The sequence below is a fragment of the Oxyura jamaicensis genome, chromosome 23 (assembly GCF_011077185.1).
Source record: "Oxyura jamaicensis isolate SHBP4307 breed ruddy duck chromosome 23, BPBGC_Ojam_1.0, whole genome shotgun sequence".
NCBI classification, from domain to species: domain Eukaryota; kingdom Metazoa; phylum Chordata; class Aves; order Anseriformes; family Anatidae; genus Oxyura; species Oxyura jamaicensis.
The window spans coordinates 5630031-5647021 of NC_048915.1; the positions used below are offsets into that span (position 1 = coordinate 5630031).

Consider the following 16991-nt stretch of genomic DNA (forward strand, 5'->3'; position numbering starts at 1 on the left):
TCCTCCTCCTCCTCCTCCTCCTCCTCCTCCTCCTCCTCCTCCTCCTCTTCCTCCCCCGTGTGCTGCAGGGTGGCCTGGGGACATGTCCTCATCATGGTGGTCCTGTGGGGCCCGGACTCTCTGGTGCAGCTGCCAGAGGGTTTCTTGTTGTGATTGCCTGGGGGGGGGGGCACCTGGGTCCCGTCTGCCTCCAGCCCTGGGGGCGCAGCCAGGCTCCAGCACCAGGATGCTGTGAGCTGCCCCCTGGCCCCCTCCCCCTGCCCATCAGCAAGGTGTAAAGCCCCCCCCCACCTTGCCTGTCCCCTCCCCTGGGGACATTGCTCCCGGTGCCAGCAGTGGCAGCGGGGGGCTGCGTGCAGGGGCTGTGCAGTGTCCGAGGTGCCCCCTGCAGCCCCCGCTCCTGGGCGAGAGGGTGGGGATGCTGGGGGGGTCTTGGTCCCCATCCCCATCCCCTGCCTCTGCACACCCTCCCCGTGCTCCCCCAGCTACTTCTGGGCGTTAAATACCCCAGGACCACAGAACGGCTCGGGTTGAAGGGACCTTGAGATCCTCTGCTCCAGCCCCCCGCCATGGGCACGACCCCTGCCCGGAGCTCAGGCTGCCCCCCAGCCCCATCCATCCCGGCCTTGGGCACTGCCAGGACCGGGCGCCCCCAGCCCCTGGGGGCCGCCTGCTCCGTGCCCCGCCGCCCTCGGGGGACGAATTTCTTCCCCCTACCCATCCCGAGGGCGCCCCCCCCCCCGACCGGGCGCCGTGCGGGACCCGCGGGCAGCGGCTCCCGAGGGCTCCTCGGGGCGCGCTCCGGGCGCAGCCCCGCACCCTGCGCGCTCCCGAGCCGCTCCCTGCCTCCCCCTAGGGGCAAAGCCCGGCCTCGGAGGCTCGGCCTCGGCCGCCGAGGAGGTCCGGGCTCCCCCCGACGCCCTCCCACCCCGTGCGCTCTCGTTGCAGCTTCCTCCTCGTCTTCAGCTGCCTGGTGCTCTCCGTCTTCTCCACCATCCAGGAGCACCAGAAGCTGGCCAACGAGTGCCTCTTCATCCTGGTAAGGGGGGGGACACCCATGCTGAAACCCCCGCAGCCCCCTGGAGACCCCTTCCCAGCCCTCAGCCCGTGGGTTCCACCGCTGGTCAACGCCGATGCCGCCCATCCCAGCACGTCGGGGACGCTGCGGGGTGGCCTCGCTGCTGCGGGGTCCCGGTGGCTCGGGGCGGCCCCTTGGCGGGGTGGGGAGACTCATGCCGCTGGGCAAGGCAGGGCAGGAGGGGCTAAAAAAGGCAACTTTCCCCCAAAGTGTCAGAAACGGCTGACAGCGGAGTTCTTGCGAGCCGTGGGGACTAAATCGGGAAGGTCCTTGTGACTTTGCCACGAGTAAGCAGAACGGGGGCTTGTTTGTGCGGGAGGTAGGAGGACAATGCTGACAGAGGAGGAAAAGGACCCAGCTAAATTTGAGCTTGGCACAGGTAGGAGGGCTGGGCTGCTCAGACAGCCTCGACGGCCACGGCCCCAGCGTCTGCCCTGCCTGCCCCGCACCAGGAGCTCGGAGCTGTGTCACTGGGGGTGTCCTGAGGGGGTGTCCTGGGGTCCCCCCGCTCCAACGTTTCCTTTTGCACCCCCAAACCCTCCCCGCGCCGTCCTACCGGCCCTGTCCTCCTCGTTTCACCCTGCTTCTCCCCCCGCAGGAGTTTGTCATGATCGTGGTGTTCGGCATGGAGTACATCGTCCGCGTCTGGGCGGCCGGCTGCTGCTGCCGCTACCGGGGCTGGAGGGGACGGCTCCGCTTTGCCCGGAAACCCTTCTGTGTGATAGGTACGGGGCGCGGGGCTTTGGGGGCTTTCAGCGTCCCCCATGCCATAAAACCCCCCCGCACCCGACCCTCGCCCTCGCCACCCTACAGATTTCATCGTCTTCATCGCCTCGGTGGCCGTCATCGCCGCCGGCACCCAGGGCAACATCTTCGCCACCTCGGCGCTGCGCAGCATGCGCTTCCTGCAGATCCTGCGCATGGTGCGCATGGACCGCCGCGGCGGCACCTGGAAGCTGCTGGGCTCTGTGGTCTACGCCCACAGCAAGGTGAGGGCAAGGCGAGGGGGTCCCGGCGTGCCCCCCACCCCGCACCACTGCCCCGCTCACCCGGCTGCCCCCGCAGGAGCTGATCACCGCCTGGTACATCGGCTTCCTGGTGCTCATCTTCGCCTCCTTCCTCGTCTACCTGGCCGAGAAGGACGCCAACGCGCAGTTCGCCACCTACGCCGATTCCCTCTGGTGGGGCACGGTAAGCTCGGCCCCCGCGGCCCCCCGGCCCCGGGAGGGGACCAGGAGGGTGGGACGGGGCCGCGGGGGGGGAGCTCCCTGCAGGGCCCCCCGTTCTCTGTCCCCGCGCAGGTCACGCTCACCACCATCGGCTACGGGGACAAGACGCCGCAGACGTGGCTGGGGCGGATGCTGGCGGCCGGCTTCGCCCTGCTCGGCATCTCCTTCTTCGCGCTGCCCGCTGTGAGTTGGGCTGGGATGGGAGGGGGGGCACGCTCCCCCACCCCGCCATGTGGCAAAAACTGGGGAGAAAGGGGCAAAAATCCCCCCCCCACGGATCCCATCCCCTCCTGTCCCCAGGGTATCCTGGGCTCCGGCTTTGCCCTCAAGGTGCAGGAGCAGCACCGGCAGAAGCACTTTGAGAAGAGGCGGACGCCTGCAGCCAATCTCATTCAGGTAGCGCAGTCCTGCCCCGGTCTGCCCGACCCTGCCCGTGGGTGCCCGAGGGGTGTCTCTGCCTCCACGGGTTCCCATGGGGGGCACAGGAGAGACAGCGCGGGGGGCTCGGGCCAAGCCCAATGCTTGGGGACTCTCTCGTGCCCAGGCTGCGTGGCGGCTGTACTCGACGGATGCCAGCCGGGCGTACCTGACGGCCACCTGGTGCTACTACGACAGCCTCCTGCCCTCCTTCAGGTAGGCAGGGTGCGGGCGAGCAGCCGCGGGGGGCCTCTCAGAGGGTCCCCGCAGGGATGAGGGGACACATGGGAACACCAAGGGCTCAGTGGGCACTGTGGGGATGAGCAGCTCCTTGCTCAGCCCCAGGACGCCGGAGCCGCAGCTCAGCGGCTGCCAAACACCCAGCTCCATCCTCCCCCTGCCCTGCCCTCAGCACCCATCCCACCGCCCCCTCTCACCCCATCCATCGCCTTCCCGCGGATAGGGGACGGTGCTGCCGGTCACGGGGACCCCACGACCGTGGCAGTGGGGCTGCAGCCGGCCGGGAGCCAGAGGGACCCGCAGGGCGCAGCGGGGAGCCCCCTGCCCCGTCCTGCAGCGCTCTCACCTCCCGAGTCCTCCCACATGCTGCTGCCACGTGTGAGCGAGGGCCCCGAAGCGTCTCCGGATGCCCTGCGTGCTCCCAGCCCTGCCCTCCCGTCCATCTTTGGTTTTGCGTTCTGCTGCCTCTCCCTTCACGTGTTTCTTTGCCACGACCAATTTGTGATTCTGTTTCGCTCTTTATTTTTTCCAAAGGCAGGGTTCTTAACAGCCCGGGAAGCTGTGCCTCTGGTTCCCGAGGAGATCCGGTGCCCCAGTGGGGGGCAGTGGGGGGCCCTGCGGTCCTGCTGTGCCGGGAGCTGCTTCTCCTACAGCAGAGTGAGGACAGGGCCGGGCTCGATCCCTGCGGGGTCTGAGCCTCCCCCAGCTGCTCCAGCAGCACACAAGTCCCCACGTCACTTGGAGGCAGGTCCCTGCAGCAGGGACACTCGTCCTGCCTGTCCCCTGCCCGTCCCATCCCAGGGGTGTTGCCACCTACTCTAAGTCCCGCAGGCTGTGTGGGTGCCCTTCCCCTTCCCCTTCCCCTTTCCTTTCCCCTTCCTCTTCCCCTTCCCCTTCCCCTTTCCCTTCCCGATTCCCTTCCCGTACCCCTTCCCCTTCCGTGCCCACGTCCCCAGTGCTGCCACCCACGGACCCAAGGTGGAGGTGGGGACGGGGTGTCCGTCCCCTGCCAGCTGTGACACCGAGCTGCCCGTTCAGCCCCGCTGCAGACCCCGTTCCCACTGGGGGCAGAGGCTTGGGCTTTGTGCTCTCCCCGCACCCTAAGGTCGGCCGGAGCTGTTAAGAAGCTGGTTTTTGAACGCAGGCGCGTGCCCTGCCTTTCCTTCTTGTTTTGCTCAGGTTTTTTTTTTGCTTTGTTTTGCACAGAGGACCTGCTCCAGCCTTGGTTCGCTCCCCCTGTTTGCTTTGCCGAGTTTTAATTTCTCCATGTTTTTATTTAACCCCGACCTCAGAGAGCTGGTCCTAATGTTTGAGCATTTGCACCGAGCCCGCAACGGAGGATTTAGGAATTCAGAGGTGAAAAAATGGCCTGACGGAGCCCCACCGCCGCCTTATCAGTCCTTCACCTCTGGCCAGAAAAGCGCTGTCCCCGCGGCTTGTTCAGGGGAAAGGTAGGGAGCAGCCCACCGTGGCTCCGTGCTGTCTCTGCCTGCTCCTCTGTGTCCCTGCGTGGTGCCACCACCGTCACCGCAGCGGAGCAGCCCCCGGCCCCGCTGTCCCGGCAGAGCCATGCTGGTTCCCCCCCCCATGCCGATTTTTGCCCCAGCTGGTGCCCCCCCGGGGGACCGGCCCCTTGGACGGAGGCTGTCGCAACGCCGTGGAGCCCCTTGCAATGCTCAGCCCCAGCTCCGCCGGGTGCCCGTGGTGCTGGGACGTTGCTCGAGGGAGCTGAGCGTGGTCCTGAGCTCTGAAGGCTGAAGAGCACCCGGGGGACCCCAGCGTGCCACCGAGCCTGGCACCCCGGGCATCGGCACTGGGGGCTTGGGCCAGCGGCAGGGTTAGGTGGGGAGAGGGGGCTCTGCTCCGCCATGGCCCCGTGCCTCAGTTTCCCCCGAGGGGCTGAGGGGGTCCCACTCCCCCCAGATGGCCCCGAGGTGAGTATGGGCTCGGGGGGCTCCTCCTGCAGCAGCCCCCACGTCTGCAACCCCGGGCCCCACATCAGCCACCCGGCTGCAGGAGCCGGCCGGCCGGCCCCATCTCCGTGAGCATCGCCTCTCATAACATCTCATCTTGTCTCTCTCCTCCCCCTCCTGCTCACCCCCTGCTCTCCATCCCCCCACCTCCCCCCCAAACCTTCTCTGCCCCCCACTCACCCCGAAGCTGGAAGGAGGAGGACGCGCAGTCCCACAAGTGCTTGAGCCTCAGGTAACGTTCGCCCCCGAGCCGCCTGCCCCGTCCTGCAGCGAGCGGGCACGGGGGACCCCACGAGAACCGGGGTGCAGGATCGGGCCCATGGCCCCCATGGGGTGCACAGGGCCGGCACCGTGCAGCCACCCGGCCCCGCAGGCGGCTCCCACCCTGCTTTTTTACGGAGCTGCAGGACTTCCCTCTGCGAGGCAGATGTTGGTGTTTATGCAGGACCTACACAAACAACGTCGCTCAGCTCCTTGCCCCCGCAGCGGGAGCAGGGTGTGCGGGGTTGGGCACGCTGCGGGGTCGGGGGGCTCTAACCCATGCCGGCCACCCCCTAATGCTGTTTTTCCTCCCGTGTCCGCCCCGACCCCAGGCAGATGTTTAGTGGTAAGCCGAGGCTCTCGCGGACGTGGGCCACGTGGAGACGGAGGTAGCGCGGCCCGGGAGCCGCCGGGTGCATGGGCTCCGTGCGGGGCTGCCTGCTGGCTGGGGGGGGAGAAAGAGGGGCAGAGAGGGCAGAACGGGGCTGTCCTGCTGCGCGGGGAGGTGCTGCATGGCTTGGGCTGGGGGCTGGCTCACCCCAGGGTCCTGCACCCATGGTGGCCGTGCCTCGGTTTCTCCCTCTGTGCGGCACGGCTGAGCCATGCCGTCGGACACGGCAGCAAAGTGGGGCACTCGGATAAACCCCACCCCAGCCTGTCCTGCAGCCCGGAGCTCCCGGGGATTCACCCTTCCCCTTCCTCCTGCTGCGAGTGCTTGCAGCAGAGCTGCCAGCTGCAGCAACCTGCCCGGGGAAGGGCAGGAGCCTAGTGCCCCCAGCTCCTGGCTGGGGCAGTTGAGGAAGGCACCCGGGTCTCACGGAGCCCCTGGGGCAGCGGGCGGGGGTCTCCCCACGCCGTGCTTTGCTCGGGACCCTCTGCAGCTTTGGCTTCCTCCGCACCAGGGCCGTGCATCGAGGGGTGAAGCTGGGCCCCTTTCTGCTCGGCCTCCTCGCATGTGCCAAAGCATGCTTGTGGTCCCACGTCACACCGGAGGCAGCACCGGGCGGTGTTTTTGTGTAGGTCCTACATAAATGATGTCTGTCGTTGCCCCCCCCCATCCCCAAGCCAGCAGAGCTCGCGTTGGGGCTGCAGAGGGGTGGCCGCGCTCAGCCCGCAGGAGCAGAGCGGGGACTGGGCACCAGAGGAGGAGGAGGAAGAGGAGGAGGAGGAGGAGGGGGGCTGGCCGGGCACCCCAGACCCCCCCTTGCCAGCCGAGCTGGGGCAGGAGCGGGGCTGCTCCGTGTGGGGTCGGGGCCGGCTGCTCTGCTGCGTGTCCCCCCCCCGTGTCCCTCTGTCCCCTGTCCGTCTGTCTCCTCCTTTCTCTGCTCTCAGAAATAAAAAGGAGGTTAAACACCTCCTGCACAGGCATGCGGCAACGCCTGCTCCCGGCCTGTCCTGCTCTCAAGCTCATGCCCGATTCATGCCCCGGGGGCTCTGCAGCCCCGTCCTCCCCTCCTGTGTCCCCCCCTGACGCTGCCCTCCTCTGCCCCGCAGCACCAAGATGGGCATCAAGGACCGCATCCGGCTGGGCCCCCCGGGCAGCCGGGGCCGGCAGCACCTGGCCCCCCCCCTGCAGCGCTCCCCCAGCCCCGAGGACATCCCCGAGGCCTCGAGCCCCAGCAAGGTGCACAAGAGCTGGAGCTTCAACGACCGCACGCGTTTCCGCGCCTCCCTCAGGCTCAAGCCACGGCCCCCGGCCGAGGGTGAGCCCCGGGAGTGGGCTGGGGGGCGAGGGGTCCCATGGGGGGGTCCCCGGGCTCTGCCACTCGCCGCTCTCGTGCCCGCAGCCGACTGCCCGCCGGAGGACAGCGGCGAGGAGAAGAGCCCCCCCTGCGACCTGACCTTCGAGGACATCATGCCGGCCGTGAAGACCCTCATCAGGGCTGTCCGGTGAGCCCGTCCCAGCCCTCCTCCCCTATATTGCCTCTCCCGTCCCCAGAGCAGCGCTCGGGGCGAGCAGATTTCTCCGGAGAGGGGGGTGGCGAGCGGTGTCCCATGGGTGCTGGGGGCTCTGTCCCCCCCCCCACCGTGCCCGCAGCCACCCCGCTGTCCCCGCAGGATCCTGAAGTTCCTGGTGGCCAAGAGGAAGTTCAAGGAGACCTTGCGGCCCTACGACGTCAAGGATGTCATCGAGCAGTACTCGGCCGGGCACCTGGATATGCTGGGCAGGATCAAGAGCCTGCAGACGCGGTGAGCTGGGCCCCACAGGTGGGTGGGGGGCTCTGGGTTCCCACAGGTCCCCCCCCCCCCCCCCCCCCAAGCTGTGCCCACCCGTCGTGACGCACAGGACAACGTCCCACGAGCCCCATCCCTCACGGTCTCGTGTGTCCCCTGGGGACAGCGTGGACCAGATCGTGGGCAGGGGGGGCCCCGCTGCGGACAAGAAGACGCGGGAGAAGGGGGAGAAAGCGGCACCGGAGCCAGAGCCGGTGGACGAGCTGAGCATGATGGGGCGCGTGGCCAAGGTGGAGAGGCAGGTGAGGAGGGGACAGCCACCGGCGAGCACCCACAGCCCCCCGTCCCCCGGGGACCCACTGAGCGCTGCCCGCCCGCAGGTGCAGTCCATCGAGCACAAGCTGGACCTGCTGCTCGGCCTCTACTCGCAGTGCCTGCGCAAGGGCTGCACCAACTCCTTCAGCCTGGGCGCCGTGCGGGTGCCCCCCGGCGAGCCCGACATCACCTCCGACTACCACAGCCCCGTGGAGCACGAGGACATCTCGGCGTCCGCCCAGACGCTGAGCATCTCCCGCTCGGCCAGCGCCAACATGGACTGAGGGCAGCGGGGCAGGGCGGCGGGGACGGATCCTGACAGCCTGCGGCGGGGGCGCAGGACGGGGTGCGGGGGCGCGGGAGCCCCCACGGTGTCACCCAGCCCCACCGAGCCGCGTCCAGCACCGCGGTACTTGGACCTTGCGGTGAGCCCCCGGGCGGTGCGTGGGGCACGGGGTGCAAGCAGGATGCGACCGTGCTGGGGGGTGTAGGAGCCCCCCACGGGGGTGTGCTCCGGGCTGGAAGCCCCCAGAGCGGGGCACGTGTCTGGCCCGGGTGCCACCCGCTCACCCCCCAGGGCCACCACCAGCTATGCAAGGCTCCAGCCCCTTGCTGCCGGTGCTGGGCAGGGGTGCTGGGGCACAACCCGATGCGGTTTTATTGCTGCAGGTCGGGGCAGCGGCGGGGGGCTGCCCGGTGCGGGGGGCAGGGGTCTGACCCCCCCCCGGCCTGCCCTGCCCGGGTTCGTTCCCCTGCTCCCGTACCTCCAGAAGCACAGCAGCGCCTTCTGCCTGCCCGTGCATGCTCCCAGGGCAATATATACACAGGAGATATATAGATATTACATATGCAATAATGTCTGAATATGCAACACCCCCGGGGAGAGCAACCCGGGGGGGTCATCGTAGGCAATAAGCAACCCCCCCCCCCCCCCCCCCCGCCACGGCCCGGGGCGGGTCCCCCGGGCCCCCGGGGGGACGGGGGGCCGGGGGGCCGGGTGGCAAACGTGTGGGGGTGGGGGTGTCCCTGGGCCCCCCCCCCCCCCCCCTTGCACGCTGCTTGGGCTGGTTTCCAGCCCCTCACGGCTGGAAGTGAGCGTGGTAGTGCCAAAATTCGCTGAGCCGGGGCTGGTGCCCCCGGCGCTCTCGGGGGGATGAGGGGGGGGCTTGTGGCACCTCTCAGCTTCGGGCTGTGGGATGTCCACCCCTCCCCAGCCCCCCCATAATGCTTCTGCTCCCAGCAAGGGGGGGCGCTGGGGTTGCCCTGACCTTGCTCGTTAGCCTCATTAGTGCATGTGGCCAGCAAGGGCCGTGCTTGCAGCCCCCCCGTGCTGCTGCTGCTGCACCCCCCCGGCTCCCTCCCCTCACCCCGGTGTGCCCGTCCTTGGGTGCCTGGCGAGCAGGGGGGGGCTGTGGGTGCACGGGGGGGAGGGGGGGGCATGCTGTGGGTGCCCCGGGGCAAGGGCGCATGCGACAGCTTCGCCCCCAGCCACGCTCTGCAGCCACCCCGTAGGACCCCCCCCAGGGGCTGGCTGGTCCCCGCAGACCTCCCCAGCCGGCGGTAGTTACCTCACTTTAACTTATTAACTTATTTCTTTCATTAAAATTTCAAGTAGACGCTGCCTCCCCGCCTCGTTTCTGGCCCAGCTCTCCCAAGAGGTGGCACTCCAGCCCCGTGGCCGAGCAGCACCGGGTGGCTGCTGCCATCCCCCCCCCCCCCAGGGGGGGCCCTGCCGCCCCCCCCCCCCCCCGGCCCCGAGCCGCTGCTCCACCAGCTGCAGGCCTGATGCCACTGCAGAGGGACCCACGCTGCCTTCGTTGGAAGTGTGTCCCCAAACGGTGTGTCCCCAGTTGGGCATCGTGCTCGGATGGCCTGGGAACATCCAGGACAAGGTGTGGGAGCGAGCCCCCTCCCCACGAACCTGCAGCCCCCCGGGGGGGCAGCAAAGCCATGTCCCCCAGGCTGCTGGTGTCACGGGGAGAGCAAGGCCCCCTCCTGCACCGCCCTGCTTAGGAGGAAGCCGGGCTGTCGGCCGGTCCTTCCCTGTGTTTCCTGGCTGCCTTTCACCAAAAAACCCGTCCCCGACTCATCCTGGTGTGGGGGCTGCATTGTGGGGTCAGCCCTCCCCCCCTCCCTCCGCCCCAGCTGCTGCAGCCCCTCTCCTGCTGCCCCCAGACCCCCAGAGCAGCCCCGGTCCATGGGGGCTCTGCTGGGATGGGGTTCAGGGACATCCCCCCCGAGCTCCTGGCGTGCGGGGCACGATCCCCGGGGAGCCCTCGGCTGCTCCCGGCGCTGCACACGTCCGGCTCACGTGCGCCCGGGGCTGCTTTGAAGCAGAGGCTTTGAAGGGGGAGCCAGGAGGGGGTGAGCAGGAAAAGCCCCACGCAGCCCCTGCCCTGCTGCCCTGGCTGCCAGCTCTGCTTTCCGGGGTGGGTTTGGGGTCTTGCATCATGCCCGCAGTGGGGTCTTCGCCCTGCCCTGCCCAGGGCCGTGCATCGCCACAGGGGGCTCAGGGTGCACCCCGCGGGGACGGCAGCGCCGTGCGATGGCTGCAGCTCGGCTGAGCCCCTGCGTGGCCCTGCTGCTCTGAGCAAACGGGCACGGTGCCCCTGGGCTGGGCTCTTTGCACGGCTCCGGGTCACGTCTGCAGCCCCTGGGCTTGGCCCCGTGTCACCGAGGCACACGGGGACCTTGTCCCTCCCCAGAGCAGCCACGGTTGGTGGCAGGGCTGGGCGGGCACGCTGCCAGCCCGCTGCGCTCGCTGCCTCCCTCGCCCACGTGAGCCCAAGGTGCCCGGGCTGGACTTTGTCCCGCTCCACCTTGGCTCCCCCCGCGTGTGCACGAGGCTTGGAGAGGGGACACGCAGGGGTGGAGGGGGGGGAAATGCCTGCGTCGGAGGGACGCAGCGAGCCGTGACCCTGCGTCCCTCTGGGAGCCAGGTCGGCACGCCAAGAGCCAAGCCAAGCACGCCCGCAGGAGGGGGGCGAGCGCTGCTGCCCCCGCACACGAGCCCCCATCGCCGGGGGGGGGTGGGGAGGGGGCGGGGGCTGCTGTGGGAGTGGGAAGGGGCCGGCTCTGTGCCCGGCAGCGCCCGCAGCTCGCTGCATCCTCGCCTTCAGCCAGTGCCAGGGCGCTGCCTGGCAGGAGCACAAGGACGGACCGGGAACGGGGGTGTCCTTTACGCCAGTGGCTTTGCTTTGTCCCCGAGGGTCTTGGAGAATTCGTGACTCACTCTGGATTCCTGTCCGCCCAGTCACGGAAAGGAGACAGCCGGGCTCCGGGCCGGACCCAGTTCCTTCCTGAAGCTCTCAGCAGCACTCAGCAAGGCCGTGCTCGCAGGAAAAGCCGCATCTGAGAGCAGCAGCCGGGCAGCCAGAGGGCTCCCAGCACGGGGGGGGGGGTGCGGGGGGCTCTTTCAGGACCCTTCTGTGGGTGCCCTGAGCACCCCAACATCCCCAGCAGGACACAGCCCTTGTGCCCACGGGGTTGGGGTGCCCCCGGGCTGCCAGCACCCCCCCGAGCCACCGCAGCCTCCCCCCAAGGCAGGAGCTTGGCCCGGGGACCCAGCTGGCCTCCCGCCGCTCGCCGTGCCTCTGTCCTGGCTGCCTGGAAGCATCTTCGAGGAATCCTTTGGCAGTGGCCTGGGGATGCTCCTCAGAGGCAGGCAGCGAGCCCTGAGGCTGCCAAAACCCCCGTGGGGGGGACAGGAGCCATGGGGTGGGCAAGCCCTGGGGGTGCACGGCCCCTCTCCCCCTCTGGCCAGGGGTCCTGGCAGTGGGGACATGGTGCTGGCACCAAGTGACACTGGCTGCATGCCCTGGGTGCTATGGGACATCCCGGGCTCACACACATGCAGCAGCTGGGCTGCTGGGCGAGGGGGGGGCACCCGCACCCCTCTGCACCCCCCACACCCTCCCCGGGCAGTGGGGAGTCTCGTGCCAGAGTGGGGTGTGCTTGGGACCCCCAGCCTGGGAAGGACGGGGTGGGGGGCTCAGAGCTCCCTCGGGACCACCGTTGCCCTCAGCACCTCTCTCTGCACTGCCCCCCGGGTCCCCCCAGTACCCCCCCCCAGCAGGTTCCCCCACCCGGGAGGGGCAAGGGGCTCCGGGGCGCTGGGACCACCGGCTCCGACCCCGCTGCGCCCGGGGTGGGACAGCGCAGCCCGACCACCACCGCCCCCCCCGCGGCCCCCCCGGCCCAGCCCGGCTCGGCCACGATCGCGGCTGCCCCCCGGCACCTCCCCGGCCACCCCCCCCCCCCCGGGGCGCGGCTATAAGGGAGCGGCGGGGCCGGGGGAGGCGCTCGGCGGCGGCGGCGGCGGAGGCGCGGAGCGGTGCGCACGGCGGGGCGGCAGGTAAGGGGCTCTGGGGCAGCGGGGGTCGTGCCCCGGGATCCCCCGGACCGGGACCCGCTCCCTCTCCCCGAGGTCTCCCGGCAGCCGCGGGCTGAGCCCGGGGAACTCAGCGCAGCGCCCGCAGCCAGGGGCGCTCCCGGTGCCCCCCCGTCCCGGCACAGCCGCGCCCCGCGGGGCTCAGCCCGGGTTTGGAGCGGTGGGGGCCCGGGGTTGTCCCCCCACCCCCTGGGCTGCCCGCTCCCGCAGGGGTTCTGCTCCTGGAGGGTGGGTTTTAGGGTCTGCGTGGGGAGCAGCACCCCGGAGGGAGGCGATGTCGGGGGCGTCGCGGTGGGGACGCAGGGCTGGGGGCTGGGACCCCTGGTGCAGAGCTGCTCGGAGCTCAGGTGGGAACTGGGCAAGGTGAAGGTTTGGGGCGTCACACACACCAGCAGGGAGAGGGGACACAGCCACCTCGGGTGGGCACAGCCACCTCGGGTGGGCACCCCCCCCGAAATGCCCCCCAGTTGCTCCCCTTGCCCCCCAGCACCCACCCACTGGGAGCAGCTCCCCCAAAGGGTGTCGGTGCAGGGTCTGGGGTCGGTCCCCGCTCACTGCCCCGTCCCCGCAGCGGCTGCAGGTCGGGGACATCGCCGGCACCATGCGCCTGCTGTGGGCCCTGCTCTGCCTCTGGCTGCTGGCGGGGGCGGCCGGGGCTGCCCGGGCACGCACGCGCCGGGAGCTGGCCCCCGGCTTGTATGAGCACGGCGTCTACGATGCCGGCGGCTCCTACTGCCAGCAAGGGGACGTCTGCTGCCACGGCCGGGACGACGGCTGCACCGTGCCCTACCTCGACACCATCTGCTACTGCGACCTCTTCTGCAACCGCACCGTCTCCGACTGCTGCCCTGACTTCTGGGAGTACTGCCTGGGCATCCCGGCCCCCTTCCCCAAAGTCCAAGGTGAGGCGGCCCCCCCGTACCCGCCCCCATAATGGTGGGCGCGTGCTGGGGCCGGCACAGGTGCCCGACGTGCTGTGCAACACTGGGATGACCACAGGGTTGTGCTGGATCCCACAGAGCTATGGAAACCGGTGCCAACTGGGCGGGCTGGCACTGGGGTCCCAGCAAGGGGGCCGGAGCAGCCCCCAGCCCGACTCGTGCAGCTCTCTGTGGGGCAGGAAGGCAGGGGGGCAGCGCTGGGGCATGCACCTGCGTTCAGAGCCGGGCCGGATGGTGCTGGGCTGCCCCGGTCATGTCTGGGGCACGGCGATGCTGGCCCTGACTTCACCCGGGTGGCTGCCGAGGCGGGCGGGGGCGAGCCGGGGCTGCCCCCGCCGCGCAGCACAAGGCTCTCTCTCAAGTCCCCGCGGAGCAGAGCCAGCTCCGGGGATCAGTGGCCCCTTTATCCCAGCCCCACCAGGCTGTGCGTGCGAGGCCGGCTGTGCCGGGCAGCCCCAGGCTTAACCCTCCTGGTGCTGAGCCAGCCCCGCGCCCACCCCGCCACCGCCCCTCTCCTGCTCCCCATCCCCGTGCTGGTCGGGCGCGCAGCTCCGTGGCTGCTCAGCACCTTTAGGGCTTGTGTTTCTTTTCCCTTTGGTGGTTTCTGGGGGGGTGGGTGCCCGGCAGGACCCTCCACAGCCATGCACTCACCCGGGCTCTCCTCTCTCCCGTCCAGGCTGCGCCCGTGCCGGCCGCACCTACCCCAGCGGGGCCACGTACCGGGAGAACTGCAACCTGTGGTGAGTGCCCCCCGTGCCACGCCAGCACCGGCACCCCCGGCTCGGCACCGGGGCGAGGGCAGTGGGGGCTGCCCGCAGCCGGTTGGGGCGCGCGGGGCCGCGCTGGGTGGTGGGGGCCGGTGCCAAACGCCTTTGCCCTGGCGCATTCGGAGCGCAGAGCCCGGGGCCTTGGGCTGCTCCCAAGTTTCAGCGCATGCCTCGGTGGGAGCCGTTCGCTCGGCGGGGCAGCGTGCGGCCGCGCAGACGTGGGCTGGGGCTGCCGGGGCTTCCCTGCTCCCAGCCCAGCTTGCCCCAGCCTGCTTCGGGTCGGGGTCTGGCCCCGTCCTGCTCTGGCGCCTGCGCTGCGTGCCGGGAGCTCGCTGTTTGTGCTGGCGAGCAGCGTGGGGTTTATCTCGAAACCGGCTGCGGTGGTATTGCTGGCATCCCGGAGCAGGGGAACGGGGAACCTGCGGGCGCAGATCTGCCCCAAGAAGAGGAGCAAACATACCTGGGCGGGCTGGCTCGGCGCGATGCGGCCGATAAGGGAAATCAAAGGCTCCGGCTGGGGCATGAGCGCGCGTGTGCGTGCCCGTGGGTGCTTGCACGTGCGTGCAGGCGCGCCTGCGTGCCCGAGCAGCCCGCTGGGGCTGGAGGTGAGAGGCCAGCCCGCCCCGCGCAGCCGTGCAGGAGGGCATGGGCTGAGCCGAGCCCTCCCCGAAGCTGCCCGGGACTTCTCCGGGACCGCGGCGTGGAGGCACGCGGGGCTGGAGGCCGTTCCCGAGCTCCCTTGGGGGAGGTCGAGCGCCCCGAGCCCTGTGCTCGGAGAACTGGTCCCTCTGCCGGGAAAGCTTCCCTGCCCAGCTGGCCCCCGGGAGCTGCGGCTCCTCTGCCAAAACCTTCTTCCCCCGCACTTGGAAGACGGAGAGCAATTCCTGCAGTGCTTCGCCCTGACCCGGTCCCTGCCTGGCTCCAGCAGAGCCAGGGCAATCGGGGGAGTGAAGGGGGGGGGGGGGGAATGCAGAGCCTGGGAGACGCAGACAGGGCTGGAGCCCAGGGAGCTGCTGAGGGTGCCCGGCTGCACCCCAGATCTGCCCCCAAGGGGCTCCCATGGGCTGGGCCACCCAGCGCCCGTCCCCAGGGAGTTTACGGCAAGGCACGGGGTCAGCAGGGCTGCGAGGGGAGTGGGGCTCTTCCATTGCCTCCCAGCACTTGGCTGTGCCCGGGAGGGCTGCGGGGGGCAGAAACTGGGGGGATTCGCACCCCCTGCTCCGAGCCTGGCTTTGCAGAGGGAGTTGTCCCCTGCACGGGGACGTGGGGGCTGGAGGGGACGGCTGGGTTGTGGCAGGGCGATGGTGGGAGCTGGGTCCTGGTGGCTGCCCCTGACCATGCTGGGGCGGCTGCCCCGGGACGGGGATGGGAACAGGGACGGCGATGGGAATGGGACTGGGGATGGGGACAGGGATGGGAACAGGGACGGTGCCACTGTCAGGGCACAAGGAGCAAGGAGCAGGGCTGCTCCGGCCGCAGCCGGGCTCCTTAAAAGGGAAGAAGAGTGCTGGGAGCTCGGGCGGCGGGGGGAATGCCGAGCATTGCTCGCCGCGCGGGGGGAGCGCCGCCGGGGGCTCCCCACGGGGACATGGCCCCTGCCACCCCTTCCCCGGGTCCCCCATGGGCCCTGTGGTGCTCCCGGCTGACCTGGGCAGTGCGGCCAGCCCCGAGGGGCCGGCCGGCCCCGAGTCCCCCTCCCTGGGCTGGCGTCCAAGCCCCCCTCTGATGTTTGCAGGCCTGGCGGGTTTTCAGCTGATTTTCCATCCCATGCTCTGCCTGCCCTGGGGGGGGACTGCGGGGAGGGACAGAGGGGGGGGGGACACGGCCACCAGCCCCCCCGCAGCATCAGCCCCCTGCCCTCGGTGACCGCGGGTCCCCGGCTGGGTAGGGGCAGCACCAGTGTTGGGACCCCCAGCACCCATGGGGGGCTGCCCCCCCCCTGCTGACCGTGCTGCCCCCCCCCAGCACCTGCAGCCCCGGCGGGCAGTGGCAGTGCGAGGACAACGCCTGCCTCGTGGACGGGGACCTCATCGACGCCATCAACAGGGGCAATTACGGGTAAGGGCACGTGTGGGGCAGGGTGGTCCCAGATGGGGACGGGGATGGGGTGCTTCACCCCTCGGTGCTTTTGGGGTGCCCCTGACACCGCTCCCGTGCAGCTGGAGGGCCGCCAACTACAGCCAGTTCTGGGGGATGACGCTGGAGGACGGGATCCGCTACCGCCTGGGCACCTTCCGCCCGCCGCCCACCGTCATGAACATGAACGAGATGCACGTGAGCCCGAGCCCTGCGCCCCCCCCCCCACCCCCGCACCCCCCTGGGCAGCCCCCGTGCCCGCACGGAGAAACTGAGGCAGGCGTCCCCTCACTGGCAGCGTCCCCGCGGGGTCCCCGTCCCCACGAGGGGCTCAGCACCCGGCATGGAGGCGGGGAAGGGGCCGCGGGCAGCCCCCGTGCTTGGAGACGGCGGCTCAGCACATTCCCCCGCGCAATCCCCGGGCTGCCGCTGTTGTTTTTGCCCCGCTGCTCCTCGCTGCGTTCCCATCGGAAAGCCGGCCCCGCGGCTGCTGAGTCGGCAGAGCCGGGGGCGCAGGCGCTTCGGTGCCCCCGAGCTGCAGCCCACAGCAGCCCCGGGGGGGTGGGCAGCAGATGGGGTCCCCGGGGTGGGGGGGGTTGTCCTGCTTGCCCCATGCAAGCCCCGTGGTGGGGGTCCGTGGGGAGCAGGATGGAGCATTCCAGGGGGATCCAGCATCAGCAGCACCTCGGTGGGACCTGGGGGCTCTGCCCCTGCCATTCCAGGAACCGGGAGCCCCCCCCGGGGCCGGGCAGCCCCCCAGGAGCGAGCCAAGCTTGCGGCGCACGCCCAGCACCGTGGCCTTGACTCCTGGCGAGGTTTAATTTTAGCGGCGTTTCCTGCTCTGGGATGAGCCGGGTGCCGCAGCCTCCCCAGGAAGGCCAAGCCATGCGTGGCCAGGGCGGGGGCACCGTGTCCCCCCCCGAAAAGGAAACGCCGGGCGTGAGTCAGCCGCAGGGTCAGGGAGGGCAGCGCCAGCCAGAGGCCACAAGGAGGGCCCCCCGCGCCCCGTGGCGCACGCCCACGCCGCCCCTGCTGACACCCGAGGCCGGATGCTGGGTGCTGGCGCAGCCGGGGCTGAGCCCAAATTTAGGAAAGGAGCCGGGTCCTGGGGGGTGGGGTGGGGGGGGGG

At 70.3% G+C, this 16991-nt stretch overlaps 2 protein-coding genes across 2 annotated transcripts in view; both read left to right on the forward strand.

Moving 5' to 3' along the window:
• The window catches only part of KCNQ4 (potassium voltage-gated channel subfamily Q member 4), an 11703-nt gene extending 3668 nt beyond the window's left edge, over nucleotides 1-8035 (forward strand). The window contains exons 2-15 of the mRNA XM_035345868.1: nucleotides 857-1039; nucleotides 1677-1803; nucleotides 1892-2067; nucleotides 2144-2269; nucleotides 2380-2490; nucleotides 2608-2703; nucleotides 2852-2940; nucleotides 4257-4415; nucleotides 5125-5169; nucleotides 6693-6901; nucleotides 6986-7088; nucleotides 7257-7388; nucleotides 7540-7675; nucleotides 7754-8035. Coding sequence (XP_035201759.1) covers nucleotides 857-1039; nucleotides 1677-1803; nucleotides 1892-2067; nucleotides 2144-2269; nucleotides 2380-2490; nucleotides 2608-2703; nucleotides 2852-2940; nucleotides 4257-4415; nucleotides 5125-5169; nucleotides 6693-6901; nucleotides 6986-7088; nucleotides 7257-7388; nucleotides 7540-7675; nucleotides 7754-7972 — 1911 coding nt within the window. The 3' untranslated portion in view covers nucleotides 7973-8035. The remainder of the gene's footprint in view (nucleotides 1-856; nucleotides 1040-1676; nucleotides 1804-1891; nucleotides 2068-2143; nucleotides 2270-2379; nucleotides 2491-2607; nucleotides 2704-2851; nucleotides 2941-4256; nucleotides 4416-5124; nucleotides 5170-6692; nucleotides 6902-6985; nucleotides 7089-7256; nucleotides 7389-7539; nucleotides 7676-7753) is intronic.
• Nucleotides 8036-11961: 3926 nt separating this feature from the next.
• The window catches only part of TINAGL1 (tubulointerstitial nephritis antigen like 1), a 6387-nt gene continuing 1357 nt past the window's right edge, over nucleotides 11962-16991 (forward strand). The window contains exons 1-5 of the mRNA XM_035345869.1: nucleotides 11962-12042; nucleotides 12650-12980; nucleotides 13696-13759; nucleotides 15752-15844; nucleotides 15946-16060. Of these exons, the coding sequence (XP_035201760.1) occupies nucleotides 12680-12980; nucleotides 13696-13759; nucleotides 15752-15844; nucleotides 15946-16060 (573 nt within the window). The 5' untranslated portion in view covers nucleotides 11962-12042; nucleotides 12650-12679. The remainder of the gene's footprint in view (nucleotides 12043-12649; nucleotides 12981-13695; nucleotides 13760-15751; nucleotides 15845-15945; nucleotides 16061-16991) is intronic.